The sequence below is a fragment of the Amblyraja radiata genome, chromosome 2 (genome assembly GCF_010909765.2).
Source record: "Amblyraja radiata isolate CabotCenter1 chromosome 2, sAmbRad1.1.pri, whole genome shotgun sequence".
In the NCBI taxonomy this organism is placed as follows: Eukaryota; Metazoa; Chordata; class Chondrichthyes; order Rajiformes; family Rajidae; genus Amblyraja; species Amblyraja radiata.
In genome coordinates, this window is record NC_045957.1 from 103,602,173 (window position 1) to 103,622,484 (window position 20,312).

The 20,312-nt window shown below is 41.6% G+C and overlaps 1 protein-coding gene across 1 annotated transcript in view; it reads right to left on the bottom strand.

Annotated features, from left to right (window-relative positions):
* Window positions 1–10,458: 10,458 nt before the first annotated feature.
* LOC116966412 (pituitary tumor-transforming gene 1 protein-interacting protein-like) overlaps window positions 10,459–20,312 on the bottom strand; it is an 89,137-nt gene continuing 79,283 nt past the window's right edge. Inside the window, exon 7 of the mRNA XM_033012639.1 lies at window positions 10,459–11,995. Within this exon, the coding sequence (XP_032868530.1) occupies window positions 11,943–11,995 (53 nt within the window). The 3' untranslated portion in view covers window positions 10,459–11,942. The remainder of the gene's footprint in view (window positions 11,996–20,312) is intronic.

Below are 20,312 nucleotides of genomic sequence, written 5' to 3' on the forward strand. Positions count from 1 at the left end.
GTCATTTGAACCTCAGTGAGGCTCAAACGAAACTCCGTTTCCACAGCCATACAAACAAAGACAATATCCTACAGACATACACACAATTCAATTTACACAAACATCCATCACAGTGAACCCACTGTGATGGAAGGCAAAGTCTTTTCTCTCCCCTGTCCTCCATTTCTCTCCCGATGTCGAGCCTCAGGCGGGCGATGATAAGTCCCACGGCCATTTTAGGCCGCGCGGGGCGATGTATGGCCCCGCTCCCTAATTGGGTGTCAAGTGGTGATTTGACAGGGGTGGGTGGGAAAGGGTCCAGTCTTTTCAGACTGGAGTCTTGCTTTAAGTATGTGCGAAGTGGTGAATGGGGAGGAGTGGATGTAGTAGGGTCCAGTCTTTGCAGACTGAGGTCAGACTGTGGATGGGTGTGAAGTGTTGGTTGGTGTGGGAAAGGGTCCAGTCGTTTCAGACTGGAGTTTTGCTTTAAGTACGTGTGAAGTAGTGATTGGGGAGGAGTGGGTGTAGAAGGGTCCAGACTTTGCAGACTGGGGTCCGGCTGTGTTTGTTCAGGAGGGGGTACCAGGGTTACGTTTTTGCTTGTCAAACCTGCAGTAGAACTCATTCAGCTCGTTGGTCAGCTGATGATTGTCCAAGGAGTGGGGGGCTTTCCTCTTGTAGCTGGTGATTTCTTGCAAGCCCTTCCAAACTGAAGAAGAGTCACTAGCTGAGAACTTGCTCCTCAACTTCTCAGAGTACCTTTCCTTGACTGCTCTTATTCCTCTTCTCAGCTTGTACTTGGCCTGCCGTTAGAGGTCTGCATCCCCGCTCCTGGAGGCCTCCTCTTTAGACTGTTGGAGATGTCTGAGTTCTGCTGTAACCAGGGTTTGTCATTGTTGAACCAGGTCCGGGTCTTAGTTGGAATGCAACTGTCCTCACAAAAGCTGACGTATGATGATACAGTGTCTGTATACTCATCGAGGCTTGTGGTTGCTTCCCTGAACACATTCCAATCCGTGCAGTCAAAGCAGGATAGTAGGTTCTCAATGCCCTCTCTTGTCCACATTTTCATTGTTCTGACCACAGGCTTAGCAGATTTTAGTTTCTGCGTGTAGGTCAAGGTTGCAGCGTGCTGTCCTAGGTCGACTCACACAGCCAGGTCTCGATGAAACACAGGGCAGCGGCTCGAGAGGTCCTTGTTTATCCGATGCAGGTGTTGCAGTTCATCCACTTGGTTATTGAGAGAACGTACGTTTGCCAGGAATATGCTCGGGAGTGGTGTGCGTGATCCCCGTCGCCGGAGTCGGGCGAGTGCTCCAGAGCGGTTCCCATGGGTCCTCCTCCCTCTCAAGACCTTGAACGCTGCCAGAGCCCCGCCGACGAGTATATCCAAATAATCCAGCGAGTGAGAGAAATCCGGAACGATGTTTGGAGGTACTGTATGTCCGATGTTTATGAGTACCTCTCTCGTGAAAGTAATCTTTGTAGGGTTTTCACAGACGACACAAATGAACAAACACATACAAAACAGCAAGGAGCAGTACACCATGGCAGCCAGCTTCGGCGCCAGCAGCAGCAGCTACACTGCAATCATCTGCATTGCAAGCGGCTACACTGCAAGCAGCTTATTGTGAAAACATGAAAACGCAAACATTTCCTGTTGATCAATGGCTAAGAGCTCAGCTGGATGAGAGCTTTTTAATAATCATTTTGAAGGATCAGGGCTTCACTGGCCAGGCCAGCGTTTGTTGTTCATGCCTGACTGCCCCTTTTGGGGAGGTGCTGGTGTGCAATATACAACAGAGTAGCTTGCGGGGTCATTTCAAACGGCATTCAGACCACCACTTGGTGTCGATCTGCAGTCACATTTGATCAGACCAGGTAAGGCAGCATATTTCCTCCTCCTACATTTTTTTTGCAGTAATCTGGGTCATTTTATGATAGCTATTTTCAACTTGGGATGTAGTTGATCCGAGTTTCAGATTAATAAACTGAATTAAAATTCCACTGCTGCGATGGTGAAAAATTAGGATTGTTTATCCTAAACTACAAGTAGAATAATAAACAGACAAAAAACACAAACCTGATGTACCTGATGTGAATAGCTGCTAGTAAATGTAGGATGGTGTTGCTGAAAACAAATACATTATATATTTGTATGGGTATGCATATGAACCATTTTCCATCTACCTTCAATGCTGAAACAGGCATTCACACAGGTCCATTGTAAAGGATGTTGTGCAACGTTTTATAGTGTAAGCAATAAGTGTTTAGGAGTAGACACCTACAAGTTTTACATTTGAAAGACATCACAATTGTTGCGTATTTACAACTTTTCAACATTGTCCACATATGTTCCTAGTTTTTCTCTTTCATTTTCGCATCCATGCATGCCTTTGTCATCTCTATATCTGACAATTTAGCATCTTCATTGACGACCTAGAAAACACAGCACGGATTTTCAACATTTTGTCAGACTTTTCTATGACATTCCACCCATTAATTGAATCTCGTGTCCATGTACCAATTTTAATATTGGTCTTTGCAACATGTTCAAGTATATAAACATTAGAGCATTTTGCTTCCTGGTTTGCTGTGAGAATTGTTCAATATGATTGGCTGATCCACCTGCTAGATGACATGACAGTTGAGTGCCCGAGATCAAATTAAAGTTGATGCCCTGATGAAATTAACTCAGGTGTAAAGGAAATCCATGCCAGAGCGACCACAAGTTCTTTGCAGTTGGTTTTCCTCAAGGCCAGCTGCAAGTTCCTTCGAATTTTTAACGACCACAAAATTCAGGCCGCAATCTGAACATGCTGCCTCCAGTTGACCAAAGTGTTGAATCTAAAATACCTTTGCTCAACCTGAAATTATTCAGCATCCTCCATGTAAGTTCCTGAATCACCTGTACATAGGAATGTTTGACCATTCCCAGCACTTGTTACAAAAACTCCACTTGCCATAGCTCCTTACCTTGGAATTCTCTTGCCTTTAAAATCCTTCTAAATGACCAATACCTTAAATAAGCATTTGATCATTTCTAACCCCTTCATAGTTCATCATCCACTAGCTTACTTTTCCCATTATTTTTCTCTCCACCCACCCTTCTAAACTTTAATCAGATGTTATGTACTATAAAAGAGCTATTCAAAGCTGCTCTTTTAATGAAAGGATACACTTCAACATAGCTCGTAACTTATTTTTTTGCATTTAATCTCTACTTACATCTCTTTATAATATCTCGTGCAAATGCAAGGTTGGAAGGAAATGAGCAAAACACAGGGGACTGCAGTTTGATAACAGCAAGGTAGTTGACTCTGATTATATGTGTTTTCAAGCTTTTGTATCTTCTGCCTGACAGTAGAGGGCAGAAGGGGGATGATCAGGGTGTGGGTGGCCCCTGATTATGTTAGCTACTTTACCAAGTCAATGTGGTATAGGTGGCAATGATTCTGGTGGAGGTGGGTGGCAGGTTGGTTTGCGGAATGGACTGGTCTGTGTCCACAACTCTCTACAATTTATTTCAGTCATAAACCAATACATTAGCTATCCTCCAACCTTCTGATGTCTTGTCTCTAGGTAATTAAGATCCAAAAATCTCTTAAGACCCAGCATCCTCTCTTATTTTCCATAGTATTCTGAGATAGATCTCATGTGGCCCTGGGATTTGTCCACCCTTATGAGTCCAAAGACAGCTAAACAACTCAATCTTCTAATATTGACATGCTCCAGACTATCAACATATCCCTCCCAGAACTCCAAACATACAGATGTATTATTCATTTATACCATAATCGATAGCACAATTAGGCCATTTAGCCCATTAAGTCGACTCCACCATTCGATCATGACTGATCTTTTGTCCCTATCAACCCCATACTCCTGCCTTCTCCCCGTAAACTTTGATGCCGTTACTCATCAATAATATATCAATCTCTCATTTTAAAACATCAAATGTCTTGGTCCTCACAGTCATCTGTGGCAATTAATTCCAGATTCAACATCCTCTGGCGAAAGAAATACATTCTCATCTCCATTCTCTCAAACTTCTACAGGTGCACAGTAGAGAGCATACTGTCTGGCTGCATCGTGACCTGGTTCGGCAACTTGAACGTCCAGGAGCGGAAAAGACTGCAGAAAGTTGTGACCACTGCCCAGTCCATCACCGGCTCTGACCTCCCCACCATTGATGGGATCTATCGCAGTTGCTGCCTCAAAAAGGCTGCCAACATCATCAAAGACCCACACCATCCTGGTCACACACTCATTTCACCGTTGCCATCGGGAAGAAGATACAGGAGCCTGAAATCTGTAACATCCAGGTTCAGGACAGCTTCTTCCCCACAGCCATCAGGCTATTAAACACAACATCAAATAAGCTCTGAACAATAACAGTCTATTCTTATTATTTCACTATATCTATTTATTGTGTATATATAGTCTATTGCGTATATATGGTCTAAACACACTGAACTTTTATCTTCCGTTTTGTATTATGTTTACATATTCTGTTGTGCTACAGCAAGTAAGAATTTCATTGTCCTATCTGGAACACATGACAATAAAACTCTCTTGACTTCTAAAGGTATGTCCTTTTATTCTGAAGTTGTGCTCTCGACTCTCTCATTACTGGAAACATGCTTTCCACGTCTATTCAATCTAGGCCTTTCATTATTTGGTAGGTTTCAATGACAGCCCCCCACATCCTTCGAAACTCCAGCGAGTACAGGCCCAGAGCCATCAAACGCTCCACATAGGTTAACCCAATCAGTCCCGGGATCATTGATCCTATGATCTTACCTACATTACCTGACTACACACATAGATTATGCCTTTAGTTCCTCAGGGCACCTACTCTTTCCACAGCTACCCTCTTGCTTTCAATATACATATAACTTAGAATTTTTCATTAACTTATCTGCCAAGAATATTATATAGCTTATTTTTGTACTCCGAAATTCGATGTACTCTCCTACACACTCAATATTTTTCACAGGACTTGCTTGATTGCAGTTGCCTATACCAAAAGCGGGGCCCAAGCCAGGACATGTAGATTTGAGATCCTTGGATTAAGAAGTGTATCAATGAGAGCCACAAATCCTTTTCCCAACTACAAACCTCATCTTCAGGTCATAGTGATTTAGAGCATGGAATCAGGAACTTCGGCCCAACTTGCCCACGCAAGCCCCATCTACACTAATCGCACCTGCCTGCTTTTGGCCCATATCCCTCTAAACCTACCCTAAATTATCTAAATGTTTTTTGAACATTGCATTAGTACCTGCCTCAAGGTAGGTCTTGGGACCTTTTTCTGCTCTCCAGTCACAGGCTGCAGACACCTCAAATCTGTCATCAGGCTCACAGTCCTTTTATTTCACTTTCTTAATCAAGGACATGCAGCAAGGGACAACTGAATGACTTAGTCCAGTACATCAAATGAAACCACGGCTCAACATGGACAAGCTCCATGTTTGCCCAGCATGCCGGAAAGTTTTGGTAAAGACACACAGTATCTACATATACAAGGAAACAAAACACAAGATTCATTATGCAGACTATTCAATTTCTCATTTCATTCCTTTTCTCCAGAGATGCTGCTTGACCCGCTGAGTTACTCCGGCATTTTGAGTCGATCTTCTCAATTCATTTGACATTTGTAAATATTATGAATAAATCGTTTCTTCATTTCTATAAGTTTTATTTATAAGATCATAATTTTTTTTTCAGAAAAGATTTAAAAATCTGAATTATGTGCATGCAAGTGTTTTGTCTGCCATCAGAAGTTTCAAAATAACATGGATGTGATAAAGGCATACCGTTTAAAAATCTGAAAGGAAACACCAATATTCATGATGTAAGGTGTGTCATGGAAATAACAAATTTTATTTTTAACCACATCATTTCTTATTTCTTAATTATTACAGTGCAAATCCAAATCAACATTTTCTTTTGCAGCTATGTAAATTTACAATCTTCATTATGACTAGACAAAGTCCAATATGATTTAGAAAAGTTTCATTTACTGCTTCTAAATGCATCTTTAATATCAAAATTAATACCTTTAAGAACTAGGCTTAGTGCAATATACAAAGTACATTCAATAGTTCTGAAATCTGTGATTGAGATATCATCAATTCGTACAAATACGGGTATAACTAAGGTTGTATTTAATGGCAAAGAATACCTTTGAATTGAAACAGACCATTTAGTCTAATGCAGCATTCTTATGAAACCCTGCATATTTTATATTTCAAGTGTAAAACCTAAAATACAATGTGGATTTTAATTCTCTCCTTACCAATACTGTACAAGGTGAATCAAGACAAATAGTTTCAAAGGCACTCCATGCAATTGTCATATTGCTGAAAATATATAACTAATCTGTTGTGCAGGGTCTCGACCCAAAACGTCACCCATTCTTTCTCCCCAGATATGCTGACTGTCCCGCTGATTACTCCAGCATTTTGTGTCTACCTTAATTAATCTGTTGGTTTTGTCACAATATTACAATCAGCCACATCTGATGTTCGGAAATTAGAAGAGATCTATTTACCTTCAACAGGACAATTTAGTATGGTTTTAATTGTCAGTCTATCAGCATCTCTGGGCTTTTGTGGTATCAATATTATGTTCAAGATTTACAATGTAAACATTACATCATTTATGAAATGTAATTGGAACTAGATCTTAATGTAGAAATAAGTAGCATGCATTTTGGATGATAAGAATGAATGAACTGTGAGTATGCATGGGCAGAAGCCTCACTTACAGAGCAGGACACCGATTACCTTTAGTCAGTCACAACAAACTAAACTCTGCATAAAGTAAACAAAAGCTTTGGCGAGGCAATTAATTAAAGTCTAGTTAGTGTAACCTGCTTTTACAGTTTATTGTTTTATGCCATGGTTGGCAACTTGGAACACCAAAATTAACTGTATAGTGCAAGGAATGAAAATTTGTTATTGGCAGTCAGTGTGGCCAAGATAAGGGAGGCACTTGACAGTTTTAAAACTGACAAGGCTGCAGTGCCAGCCAGGACAGCTTGGGTTCAGATGAGGTAAAGAAAACAGCGATCGAGATTATAGTGCAATTTTATTTTTCTTGGATTAAATGTGCCAATGTACCTGACGACTGTTAAATTGCAGATCATCATTAATTAAAGGCCTCTTCCATTTTACTCAGGATTTTTAACAACGATCTCAGCCACACAACTAATGAAGGTTGTGACCCCTGAACAGTCTCCACTCGGGTTTTATCATGACTACTCCTGAATGCAAGCAAAACATTGTCATTTTAAATAACTAATTAGGGCCAAAAGGAATCGCAAAAAATCACAGAGTTGTCTTTGTACACTTTGTAAAAGCTTTCAACTCCACGGAACAAAAGCTAATAGTAAAAGCTTTGGGTCATCTGGAGGACAATAAACATTTTACTGACCTCATGATACAGTTATATTTGAACTTGACACCAACAATCAGAGGTAATAAAGCTAGTGCTGAGCCAATTCCTTTTAAAAAGGGATCAAGGGTGACTTACTTTCACATATTTCATGAACTCATGGACTTTTAATTATGTTACTTAGATAGGGAAGGATGTTATTATTTTTAAGATCATAAGACCTAGGAGCAGAATTAAGTCATTCAGCCCACCGAGCATTCTTTGCCATTGGATCATGGCTGATCTATTTTTTCCTCAACCTCATTCTCCTGCCTTCGCTCTGTAATCTTTGATGCCCTTACTAATCAAGAACCTATCAATCTCTCATTTAAATGTCTTGGCCTAACAAATCTGGCGAAACAAATTTCTCTTCATCTCCATTCTAAAGATACGTCCTTTTATTCTGACACTGGTCCTACATCCTTCCATTATTGAAGACATCCTTTCCATATCCACTCTATCTAGGCCTTTCATTATTTGGTAGGTTTCAATGAGATTTCCTCCCTTCATCCTTCCAAACTCCAGCAATTACAGGCTGGGAGCCATTAAATGTTCCTCATACATTAACCCAAAATCATCCCAGGGATTATTCTTTTAAATCTCCTCTGGACCCTGTCCAACACCAGCACATCTTCCTCAGATATGCAACCCAAAACTGCTCACAATATTCCAAAAGTGGCTTCACCAGCACCTTCTAAAACCTCAGCATTACATCCTTGCTTTTATATTCTAATCCCCTTGAAATTACTGTTTGCATTTCATTTACATCCTATCCATTCTCTTGCATGATCTTGGGGTCAACTAGCTGCAGCTCTATTTCCCCAACTTGCCCTCTAAGGAGTTGCACCTACACTGGTGTAGCTAGATACCAGCAATTTCCCTTACTTATGTTATCCTGCAGGAGGAACATTGTACCAGTATAACTGCCATCACCACTGCAACCGAACCAAGCAAGAGAGGAAAAAAATTCACAAGACTCATTCAAGAACAGACTGTACCTTATCCTCCCATCTCCCTCTGTGATTTCTTCCTTGCTGAAGGCTCCTGAGACAAAGACTCACACTTGCTTTCAACACAGCACTTTCCCCACACAGCCTCTCGCCTAACACGCCCGCTCCACTACACCTTGCCTTATCTTCATTAGCTGCTTAATTAGTCAATTTGGATGCTCCAATCAATCCACTGGTTACCTTTAGATTGTCATGCCTCCCAAGTTAGCTGACTTCTGCTGGCTCCACAAATCCGCCATAAACCTTTAAAATTCTTCCGCACTTTTCCGAGACTGAAAATCTTTCCCAGACTTCCTTACCACGATTTACCTTCCTTATTACTGACTCAATCTGTAAATGAACCTTCCGGGAATCTTGCATCAGCACCCCCAAGTCCCTTTGCATCTCCGATTTCTGAATCCTCTCCTCATTTACAACGTAGCCTACACCTTTATTCCTTCTACCAAAGTGTACTTTGTATGCTGTATTCCATCTGCCACTTCTCTGCCCACTCTCCCAACTGCTCCAAGTCCTTCTGCAGATTACCTGGTTCTTCAACACTACCTGCCCTCACCTATCTTCATATCATCTGCAAACTTGGCCCCGAAGCCAGATCTTTCCATGATTCCATCAGATGATTCCATCATCCAGATCATTAGCATGTAACGTGAACAGTAGCGGAACCAACATCGACCCCTGCAGAACACCACTAGTCACCAGCAGCCAACAAGAAAAGACACCCTTTATTCCCATTCTTTGTCTTCTGCCAGCCAGCTAATCCTCTGTCCATGCTAGTACTCTGCCTCAAGTATCATGAGCCTTTATCTTGTTTAACAAACTCACGTGTACCTTATCAAAGGTTTTTGAAAATCCAAATAATAACATCCACTGTCTATCCTACTCCTTTGTCTATCCTAATGATGATATAGGTTGGGGTACTCTAGCTTTTTGCTTATGGTGTAACCCATGTGAATGATTCTCACAAGGGTATATCATAATATGTTAAGAACGCCAAGATATTTTGTCATAACCAGATCACAAATTAATTATAAGAAAACAGCAGGTTTTTATAAGGTGTTCAAAAATAAGATATTACTGCTAATGATGATAAGAATTTGAAAATTAACAATATTGAACACAGATATAATTAAATGTCCAAGTTTAATTTTTAACAGTGTGGAAACAGGCCCTTCAGCCCACCGAGTCCACGTCGATCACCTGTACACTACTTCTATGTTATCCCACTTTTGCATCCTACACATTAGGGGCAATTTACAGCAGCCAATCAACCTACAAACCTGTACGTATTTGGAATGTGGGATGAAACCAGAGCACCCTGAAAAAACCTATGCGGTCACAGGGAGAATGTATAAAGTCCGCACTGACAGCAACTGAGTTAAGGATCAAAGCCGGATCTCTGGCGCGGTGAAGCAGCAGCTCTACACTGTGTCACTGTGCCACCCTAAGTGGTCCCCAAAGGCCAAGCTAAAGCCCAGGTACATATTTGAGATTTTTAAAGATTTTGCATTAAAGATAAAGCATTCATAGCAAAAGGATTTGAGTATAGGAGCAGGGAGGTTCTACTGCAGTTGTACAGGGTCCTGGTGAGACCACACCTGGAGTATTGTGTACAGTTTTGGTCTCCTAATCTGAGGAAAGATATTCTTGCCATAGAGGGAGTACAGAGAAGGTTCACCAGACTGATTCCTAGGATGTCAGGACTTTCATATGAAGAAAGACTGGATAGACTCGGCTTGTACCCGCTAGAATTTAGAAGATTGAGGGGGGATCTTATAGAAACTTACAAAATTCTTCAGGGGTTGGACAGGCTAGATGCAGGAAGATTGTTCCCGATGTTGGGGAAGTCCAGGACAAGGGGTCACAGTTTAAGGATAAAGGGGAAATCTTTTAGGACCGAGATGAGAAAAAAAACTTCACAGAGTGGTGAATCTCTGGAACTCTCTGCCACAGATGGTAGTTGAGGCCAGTTCATTGGCTATATTTAAGAGGGTGTTAGATGTGGTCCTTGTGGCTAAAGGGATCAGGGGGTATGGAGAGAAGGCAGGTACAGGATACTGAGTTGGATGATCAGCCATGATCATATTGAATGGCGGTGCAGGCTCGAAGGGCCGAATGGCCTACCCCTGCACCTATTTTCTATGTTTGTCATTCCTCACTTATTAGTAGCCTGTAGCACGACGATAATCCCGAGATAAAGGCGAGGAGCCATGCTTTTCGGGAGGTATTTTATTCGCTGTCCTTCTCCTGACCAGACGAGTCTGCAGGAGAAAGATGGCACCTAAACCCCTGCCCTTTATCCTTGTAGCTAAGGGCCGCCTCCGGACTCATCCATTCCCGTGCCGAGGGGTTCGATAGTGGAAATGGCCCGACCCTAGGGAGCCGCCACAAGCCATTATTAAATACGAGAATCTGAAATGCTTTTAAAGAAGTGCAGTGAACAATGATGCTTTGGATGTCAAAGTTACTGAGGTTGACTCTTGTAAGATTAATAATGGGAAGTATAGAGAATCTGAAATCGGAGCAGGACTATAGCCCTTGGGAATCGGTGAAGTTATTAAAAAAATTATGCTGAATCAAGTAATTAGAAAAGGGGTCATATTTCATTTAGACAATCAAATTTAGAAAATCATCATATTGATTTTACTTTTCCTATTAAAAGAAATCTTGATCTTACTAGACCGAAAATAAACAGGTTCTACAGACACTGCTCAATGACCAAGGAAACCTTAGGCCACATTTGCAGGAGATGTGTACATATTAAAATCTTTATGTCTGCTTGTTAAGTGTGGTAGTGGCACAGCTGGTAGAGCTGCTGCCTCACAGCAAGAGGCCCGGATTTAATCCTTGGGGGCTGTCTGGCTGGAGTTTGTATGTTCTCCCTGTGACCGGGAGTTTGCTTGGGTTGGATTTCATCCTGGTGCTCTGGTATCCTCCCACATTCCAAAGAAGTGCAGGTTTATAGGTGAATTGGCCTCTGCAAATTGCCCCTTGGAGGGAATAGACGCAAAAGTAGGATAACATAGAATCACTGTGAATGGGTGATTGATAGTTGGCTTGCACACAGTGGCTTGAAGGGTCTGTTCCCATGCTGCATCTTTCAATCAATCAAAACCCTAAGATAAGCAGACATAATAGTTGGTTTATTTTATATTTATGCTTGCAGTTTTCTATTTTACTTTTATAATGTCTTACTATAACTATTATTATGTGTCCATTGATGCAATAAAATCTAGATTTTAGAATTATCTTTTCATTAACAGTTCAAATTATGTACCTAATGTCACAAATAATCTAAGGTACGAACCCTGTATCCTTTCCTGTGGTGGGTAGCTCCCATCGTTTTATTTGTCTTCATAATTCAATTCTAGCCTAACATCTGCTAGTAGGAGTCATAGTGATATAATAGATGGTAATGTGGTTGCTAAATCCAAATATGGGATATGAAAAGATAGATGTTTAACAACACTCATTATTAAAACAACAGATGGCCACTAAAATCCATTTTGCCACTCTTCAAAATTCATTCTCAAGTCTGTGATAGGAGGATTCAGAATTCTGAATAAGACCTGAAATGAAAAAAAAACAAATATTCACTTATGCATACGATACAGAAATTCACAATAAAACCAAATAATAAACTTTTTACAGTTACTATGTCCCTAAATTTGTGTTAAACTAGAGAGTTTGATGATTTAACCTGATGAGTAACAGAGTGCTGATGTGGTATATCATTGGAAGGGCAAGCAAAACAACATTTTTCTTTTTCCTTCCACTCTGCATTTAATTTTACATGTTTAATCACTGACATTTTAATCTGAAGTTCTTCTGAGAAAAGTGATCAATCCATTGGTTTTGAATTTTTAGAAAGAGTTTGAAGATCAGAACCTCAACCTCAACACAAAGCTCTCTTGTATACTTCGGAGACATGGAAAACCTATGCAAGGCATCTTAAAATATCAGAAATATACCACCAATGCTGTCACCATATCCATTAGTAGGACAAAAGAACCAATGTCAGCTTTCTCTTCCAGACTATTCTATTTCAAGCTCCATCATGGCAAGAGATCATCAGGTAGACAGAGGAAAAGGTCCAAGGAGGTTCTCCAAGGCACCTTGAGAAAGTATATTATCCCCAATGACATGGGAATACTTGCCACACAACGGTCAAAATGGAGATTCATAAACTGGAATTACACACAAACACGGACAAATTAAAATAAACTGTCCACGATTACCTTCTGCAATACAGCAAACTAAGGGAAATATGCAAATATTGATAAAAGTCTGACTATCAAAGCAAGGTATAGATCCTTAACAATCTAGGTGTTGTACTTTGTTGTACTTCCGGTGGCGCTGGCATCAGCTGCCTCCACCTACAGCCCGGTATCTTTTTGTTTTTTTGTTTATTTAGTTATGTAAAAGTGTGTTTTTTTGTGTTTTTTTTGTGTTTTGATGTGGGGGAAGAGGGCACGGTGCGGGGGATACCGTCCTTCAGCCGCTTCCTGGTGAAGACGCAACTTTTATTCGAGTCGCGTCCTCGCCCCCCCCCCCCCCCACCACCAGCGGCCTACCTACTGGATTGGCGTGGACTTTCCTGCGACCAGAGCTCCAGCAGCGGCGGGACAGCGCTGATACATCGCGAGGCTGGCGATGCCTTACCGGGGATCGCCGTCAGGAGCCCGGAGTGCTGGACCTGCTGCACCGACATCATGGAGCTGCGGTTTGCGGAGCTCCCAACGCGGGCGGCGCTGATCAACAACGCGGGGTCCTGCGACTCCGCCCGGCTCGGCCTGCGGACTCGGGAGCTGCGGACTCCGGCTGCGGGAGGCGGCTGATCAGGAGGTCCGGGCCGCTGAGGAGGAGGATGTTCACCGTCGGGGATCGGCGTCGGCGTTCCACCAGCCCGGCGTGAGGGCCTGAACATCGGGCCGCCCGGGGCGGCGACTGCGGGTGCTAGGAAGGCCTCGACCACGAGTGAAAATCTGGGAAGAACGGAGGGGAGGCTGGCTGGACTATGGTGCCTTCCTCACCTTGGTGCCACTGTGTTATGTTGTGTCGTGGACTTTCAGTGTTTGTGCTTTTTTTTAAATTCTATTTTATTTTTAATATGTTTTATTATTTATTATTATTATTTATTAATTTTTATTTTTATGATACTGCCTGTAAGGGAAATTCATTTCGTTGTCTCTAACTGAGACAATGACAATAAATTTGAATACAATACAATACAATACAATAGGTGGAGGAGAACAGTATGCACACCAATGGTATATTCACTCTGGCAGGAAGTTACAGATACATGGTGTTATGTATTACGAAACACATCCCTACTCAGGCATGTCAATTCCATTTTCCTGCATTTGGTCTATATCCCAAAATCTTTCCTATCCATGTATCTATTCAAATGTATGTTTTAAACAATGCAATTGTACCTATCTTTACCACTTCCTCTGGCATCTTGCTCCATATACCCTCCACTCTTTGTGTAAACAACTGTCCCTCAGATCCCCTTTAATTTTTCCACCCTAACCTTAAAACAATGTCCTTTAGTTGTAAACTTCCTACCATGGGAAGAATATGGTGACTATCTACCCTATCAATGCCCCACATTATGTTATAAATCTCCCTAAGATCATCCCTCAGTCTCCTTTGCTCCAGGGAAAATAGTACCAGCCTATCCAAAGATAGACACAAAATGCTAGAGTAACTCAACGGGACAGGCAGCATCTTTGGAGAGAAGGAATGGGTGACATTTCGGGTCAAGACCCTTCTTCAGTTTAATCTGGGAAAATGGAAATGAGAGATATAGACAGTGATGTAGAGAGATATAGAACAAATCAATGGAAGATATGCAAAAAAGTAACAATGATAAAGGAAACAGGCCATTGTTAGCTGTTTGCCAGGTGAGAACAGGAAACTGGCATGACTTGGGTGCGGGCGGGATGGAGGGAGAGGGGGTGCAGGGGTTACTGGAAGTTAGAGAAATCAATATTCATACCACTGGGTTGGAAGCTGCCCAAGCAAAATATGAGATGCTGTTCCTCCAATTTGCAATTAGCCTCACTCTGACAATGAAGGAGGCCTGGGACAGAAAGGTCAGTGAGGGAATGGGAATGGAAATTAAAGCATGTGGCAACCAGGAGATCAGGTAGATCCAGGGAGATTGAGTGAAGGTGTTCAGCGAAATGATTGCCCAGTTTCCATCTGGTCTCGCCGATGTGTAAGAGTTTACATCTTGAATAACAGATATAGTAGATGATGTTAGAGGAGGTACAAGTAAACCTCTGCCTAACCTGAAAGGACAGCCTATCCATTTACTCCTTATAATTCAAACCTTCCTATTGAGACAACATTGTTGTGAATTTTTGTACAATCAATCACATCCTTGCAGTGCAATGTGAAAGTTGCCAACAATGGCAACTTGAAAAGAAATGTTTGTTAGAAAAATCTTCTTTCAATCAATAAAATGTTAATCATGCATTTTGATTGTGAAGTTGTATTAGACAATTCTACCACAATTCGGTGTGGCAATTCAGATAACATTAAATAAAATGCGTAGTCATGATGGTATCCTTGCTGTGGTGATGAAGATTTGTGCCATACAAACAATAATATCTCCAGCCATTGCACCAGTACTCAGAGACTGACACAATTCTGTGATGCTGACACCAACTTTGGAATCTCCACATGTCTAGGCAAAATTTTGAAATTACTGTCACAAATTCAAGAGTCAAGAGTGTTTTATTGTCACATGTCCTGGATGGGCCAATGAAATTCTTACTTGCTGCAACACAACAGAATATGTGAATATGCAAACATAGTACATAACTGGGGAAGAGAAAAAAAGTTCAATAAAGTTCAACAAATATAGTGCAGTAATAATAGTCTTTTGCAGTTCAGAGCTCAGCTTATTTGTTGTTGTGTTTAATTGCAGGTCTTTAAATTGTGCTCTGAGTGTGAATCATAGAATTCAATAAGGTAGCAAGATCTTGCACTAATTCCCCAGGAACTTTGGAAAATTACTCCTGTGAAAATTTTACACCATATCCAAGGGAGTGCAAGGAGCAATCTTTGACTGCAAACACAATTATTTTAATGGACGAGAACAGCAAACCTATAAAAAAGCTTATTAATTTAACATGATTTAGGAAAATATCCCCATGGCTAAATTAAAACAAAACAAGGATTATGTTATTTAAATAATTAAATAATCTTATCGGCTTGACTTATTAATATGTGCTCAAGGTTTAAAAGTTTAGACATAAGCAATTCAAGCCAACTCTGGTAGTGCCAAATGCCCTTTTTCTGTCTTTGTGGGTGGTGTTACTGATTTATAGCACACAGACATTGAACTGCATGCAGTGGAAACATTTCCCAATGTTTTGCCCAAATTTCTGCTGGGAAGATGATTGAATTATGCAGTCTAAACATCAAGGTCTTTGTTGAGTTTTGTTAGCTGACCATGAAACCTAGACCATTTTAATTTAACTTTAGTATTTCAATAATCTATTATTAAAACATTTTGGAAATTTAGTAAAGGTTTTCAGAAAAGGTACAGTAACGCAGCAACTAAGACAAAATTAAATAAATTTAAATGTCAGCAAGGGATAGAAGTTCAACACAATGTTACTGATTAAAACCAGATGTGTAACAGAACACTAGTTTACAAAAAAAGGATGCTGGGCCTACATACGCAATGTCGCTCACTATGTTTCAATTCCTCTTTCCAGTTAAATCTGATCTTAGGTTTGGAATTTATGCTTAAAACTGTAGAACAATGCCAGGAGACCAGATTTCTCCAAATCATGGAATAATACAATATACAAGAAGCCCATTCACCCAACATATTTATTGTCTTTTCATTCACATAATCCTTCTGCAAATTTCACAAATTCTACATTTCAAATAAATTTCAAAATCTCTGCTGACCCACTTCTTTTGGGTAATTCTTTCCAGACTGGAACAAGTTGATGCACAAAACAGTTTCCCCTTCCTAACTATGAAAGTTTTGTTAATCACCTTTAATCTCCATCTCCTAGGAAACGACCTTAAGGCCAGCAGAAATAGTTGCTCCAAATTTATTCTGAAAGAAATTCCCCCCCCCATTAATTCTCTCCAAAGCCGTGCCTGTTCAAAGCACAAGCCAGTTTTTCCAATCTTACCACATTATAGAAACCCCACATCCTTACATCTTTCTGGTGAGTAGCCTCTGAATGCTTGCCAAGATATTGTGGCAATGCTCTGAGCTGTGTACAAACATCCAATGAGGTCTCATAAATGATTTGTAAATAGTTCACTAGCAGTATGGATAGTAATGTGGATAAATGTGAGATTATCCACTTTGGTACAAAAACAGAAAAGTAGACTATTATCTGAATGGTGGCCGATTAAGAAAAGGGGAGATGCAACGAGACCTGGGTGTCATGGTACACCAGTCATTGAAAGTAGTCAGTCTAAAGAAGGGTTTCGGCCCGAAACGTTACCTATTTCCTTCGCTCCATAGATGCTGCTGCACCCGCTGAGTTTCTCCAGCATTTTTGTGTACCTATTGAAAGTAGGCATGCGGGTGCAGCAGGCAGTGAAGAAAGCGAATGGTATGTTAGCATTCATAGCAAAAGGATTTGAGTATAGGAGCAGGGAGGTTCTACTGCAGTTGTACAGGGTCTTGGTGAGACCACAACTGGAGTATTGCGTACAGTTGTGGTCTCCTAATCTGAGGAAAGACATTCTTGCCACAGAGGGAGTACAGAGAAGGTTCACCAGACTGATTCCTGGGATGTCAGGGCTTTCATATGAAGAAAGACTGGATAGACTTGGCTTGTACTCGCTAGAATTTAGAAGATTGAAGGGGGATCTTATAGAAACTTACAAAATTCCTAAAGGGTTGGACAGGCTAGATGCAGGAAGATTGTTATCGAAGTTGGGGAAGTCCAGAACAAGGGGTCACAGCTTAAGGATAGAGGGGAAATCCTTTAGGACCGAGATGAGAAAAACTTTTTTCACACATAGAGTGGTGAATCTCTGGAACTCTCTGCCACAGAAGGATAAGGGGGAAGTCTTAAAAGGGCCTGTCCCATGAGCATGCGATTCCATGCGGCAAGCGCGACCTAAGGCCCGCAGCCGCCTCGACGCCGTACGCACGGAGGTCGAGTGAGTGACGTGAAGTTCGAGCGAAGTCCGACGGGCGTACGGCGTCGAGGCGGTGCGTACAGTGTTGAGGTGGCTGCTGGCCGGCAGGCCGTAGCCGCGTGGAAATTTTGAACACGGTCAGTTTTTCGGAGCCCCGCGCGATGTCGGGACTAGCTCCGCACAACTCCATATGGCTCCGACGATTGAAGTGGGACCGGCCCTGCAAGGCCGTACGGCTCAAGCGACCACGTTAGGTCGCGCTTACCGCATGGAGTCGCATGCTCGTGGGACATGCCCTTTAGGACCGAGATAAGAAAAACATTTTTCACACGGAGAGTGGTGAATCTGTGGAATTCTCTGCCACAGAAGGTAGTTGAGGCCAGTTCATTGGCTATATTTAAGAGGGAGTTAGATGTGGCTCTTGTGGCTAAAGGGATCAGGGGGTATGGAGAGAAGGCAGGTACAGGATACTGAGTTGGATGATCAGCCATGATCATATTGAATGGCGGTACAGACTCGAAGGGCCGAATGGCCTACTCCTGCACCCAGTTTCTATGTTTCTACAACTTCCTTGTTTTTGTATCTTTGAATTCCTTTCGGTTTTTTAATTAATAAAGTAAATACTGGCTGAAGTTTTGTGATAAAACTGGAAGGTTGGCAGCATTTGTTGTTAATGCTGTACAGAACGGAATATAACTAGGATTCTCTCCCATGTCATCAATTCAACACAGGTTTACAGGCTTTATTTCAATCATGAACTTCAGATGGAGTTCAAAAATCGAGACTTGGACTAATTAACCACTACTCAGACGTAATTCACAAAAGATTCTGTGCCAAGTCTGAAAAGGTGTAAGATGTTCTACTTATTTTGATAGAATTAAAGAGCTGCAAGGCAGTCAAGTAGGTTATTAATTAAAGACGTTTTTCAAGTCTTATATTAAAAATCCTTAATATGGATTTTTGCTCTTTGAAACCAGTGCCTTGCTGGGTCATTGCAGATTCCAGTTGAAAATTAATTGCAAATTTTAGGTGCACGGCGAGGCAGATATTCACGTACACCTCATCCAACCCATTCTAATGCATTTGGTGCTTGCATTGTTGGCAAGACCAGATGTAGACCAGGCAACTGTTCTACTGCTCTCTCAGTAATGGCCATCTTGAGCTTTAGTTTGCATATTATTTCAATTCTCTTTCCCATTCCCAGTCTAGCCCACCTGTCCTCGGCCTTCTCTTCTGACAGGGTGAGACAAAACGCAAACTAAAAAAATAACACCTCGTATTCTGCTTGGGTAACTTAGTGCTATGAACAAATAATTTTTCAATTTCTGGTAATCCACACCATTGGGCTCCTTTCCAATACCCACAAGTTTACCTTTTCTTGATTAGTATGGGTGTCAAGGGTTATGGGGAGAAGGCAGGAGAATGGGGTCAGGAGTGAGAGATAAATCAGACATGATTGAATGGTGGAGTAGTCTTGATGGGCCGAATGGCATCATTCTGCTCCTATCACATGACCTTTTTTTATACAATACAATACCATTTATTGTCATTTGAGCCTCACACAGTATACAAACAAAGACAATTTCCTACAGACATACACACAATTTAATTCACACAAACATCCATCACAGTGAACCCACTGTGATGGAAGGCAAAGTATTTTCTCTCCCCTGTTCTCCATTTCTCTCCCGATGTCCAAGCCCCAGGCGGGCGATGCCAAGTCCCACGGCCATTTTATCCCTCTTCCAGTCCCGATACCAAGATTCATTACCATCCACCATCTAGTTCTAACTACCCATCATTCTTTTGTTACCTAGCTCCACCCATTACCTACCAGCATATGTCTCTACACTCCCCTCTACCCTACCCCACCTGGCTCATTTGCCTATTTTTATCCCTTCATCTGATTCCACCCATCGCCTATCAGTCTCTGCTTAAACACTTGCTCCTCCAATCTCTGCTCTATCTGCCCATCAACTTACCCCCACTGGATGCACTGTTCAACTCCCACCCACTGTCTCACCCTCCCTCTCATTTGTATACACTGACTTTCTTTCCTACAAAATCGTGATGTTGGCTCTCGACCCAAAACCCTTTGCTTCCACAGATACTCTTGACCCGCTGAGTTCTTCACATAGTTTGTTTTATGATCCAAAAAAAGCATCTGCAGTCTATTATGTCTGGATGTATTCAAGAGGGTCAGGAACATAGAAAATAGTTGCAGGGGGAGGCCATTCGGCCCTTCGAGCCAGCACCGCCATTCATTGTGATCATGGCTGATCGTCCCCAATCAATAATCCGTGCCTGCCTTCTCCCCATATCCCTTGATTCTACCAGCCCCGAGAGCTCTAGGTATAGCTCGTAGAGCTAACAGAATCAAGGTATATGGGGAGAAAGCAGGAACCAGTACTGATTCTGGATGATCAGCCATGATCATGGCTCGAAGGGCCGAATGGCCTACTCCTGCACCTATTTTCTATGTTTCCTAAGAATCAATGACTTGGGGTTCAGCAAATATAGCTGATTTCCTACCCTGAACAATATTAGTGAATCATATTTGCCCTTCAATGCAATCTAGTAACTTCAATGATACTGTTACTGACATTGGTTCTTCATTTGAGATGCAGTGAATTATTTGAATTTAAATTTGGCAAGATGTTGGAATTCAAACTCAAGTTGGAGAATCCCTCCCCTCAGACCTTCCCGAGGCACAAGACTAGAAAATTGACAATCCGTGGGTCAAATACGTGTGTA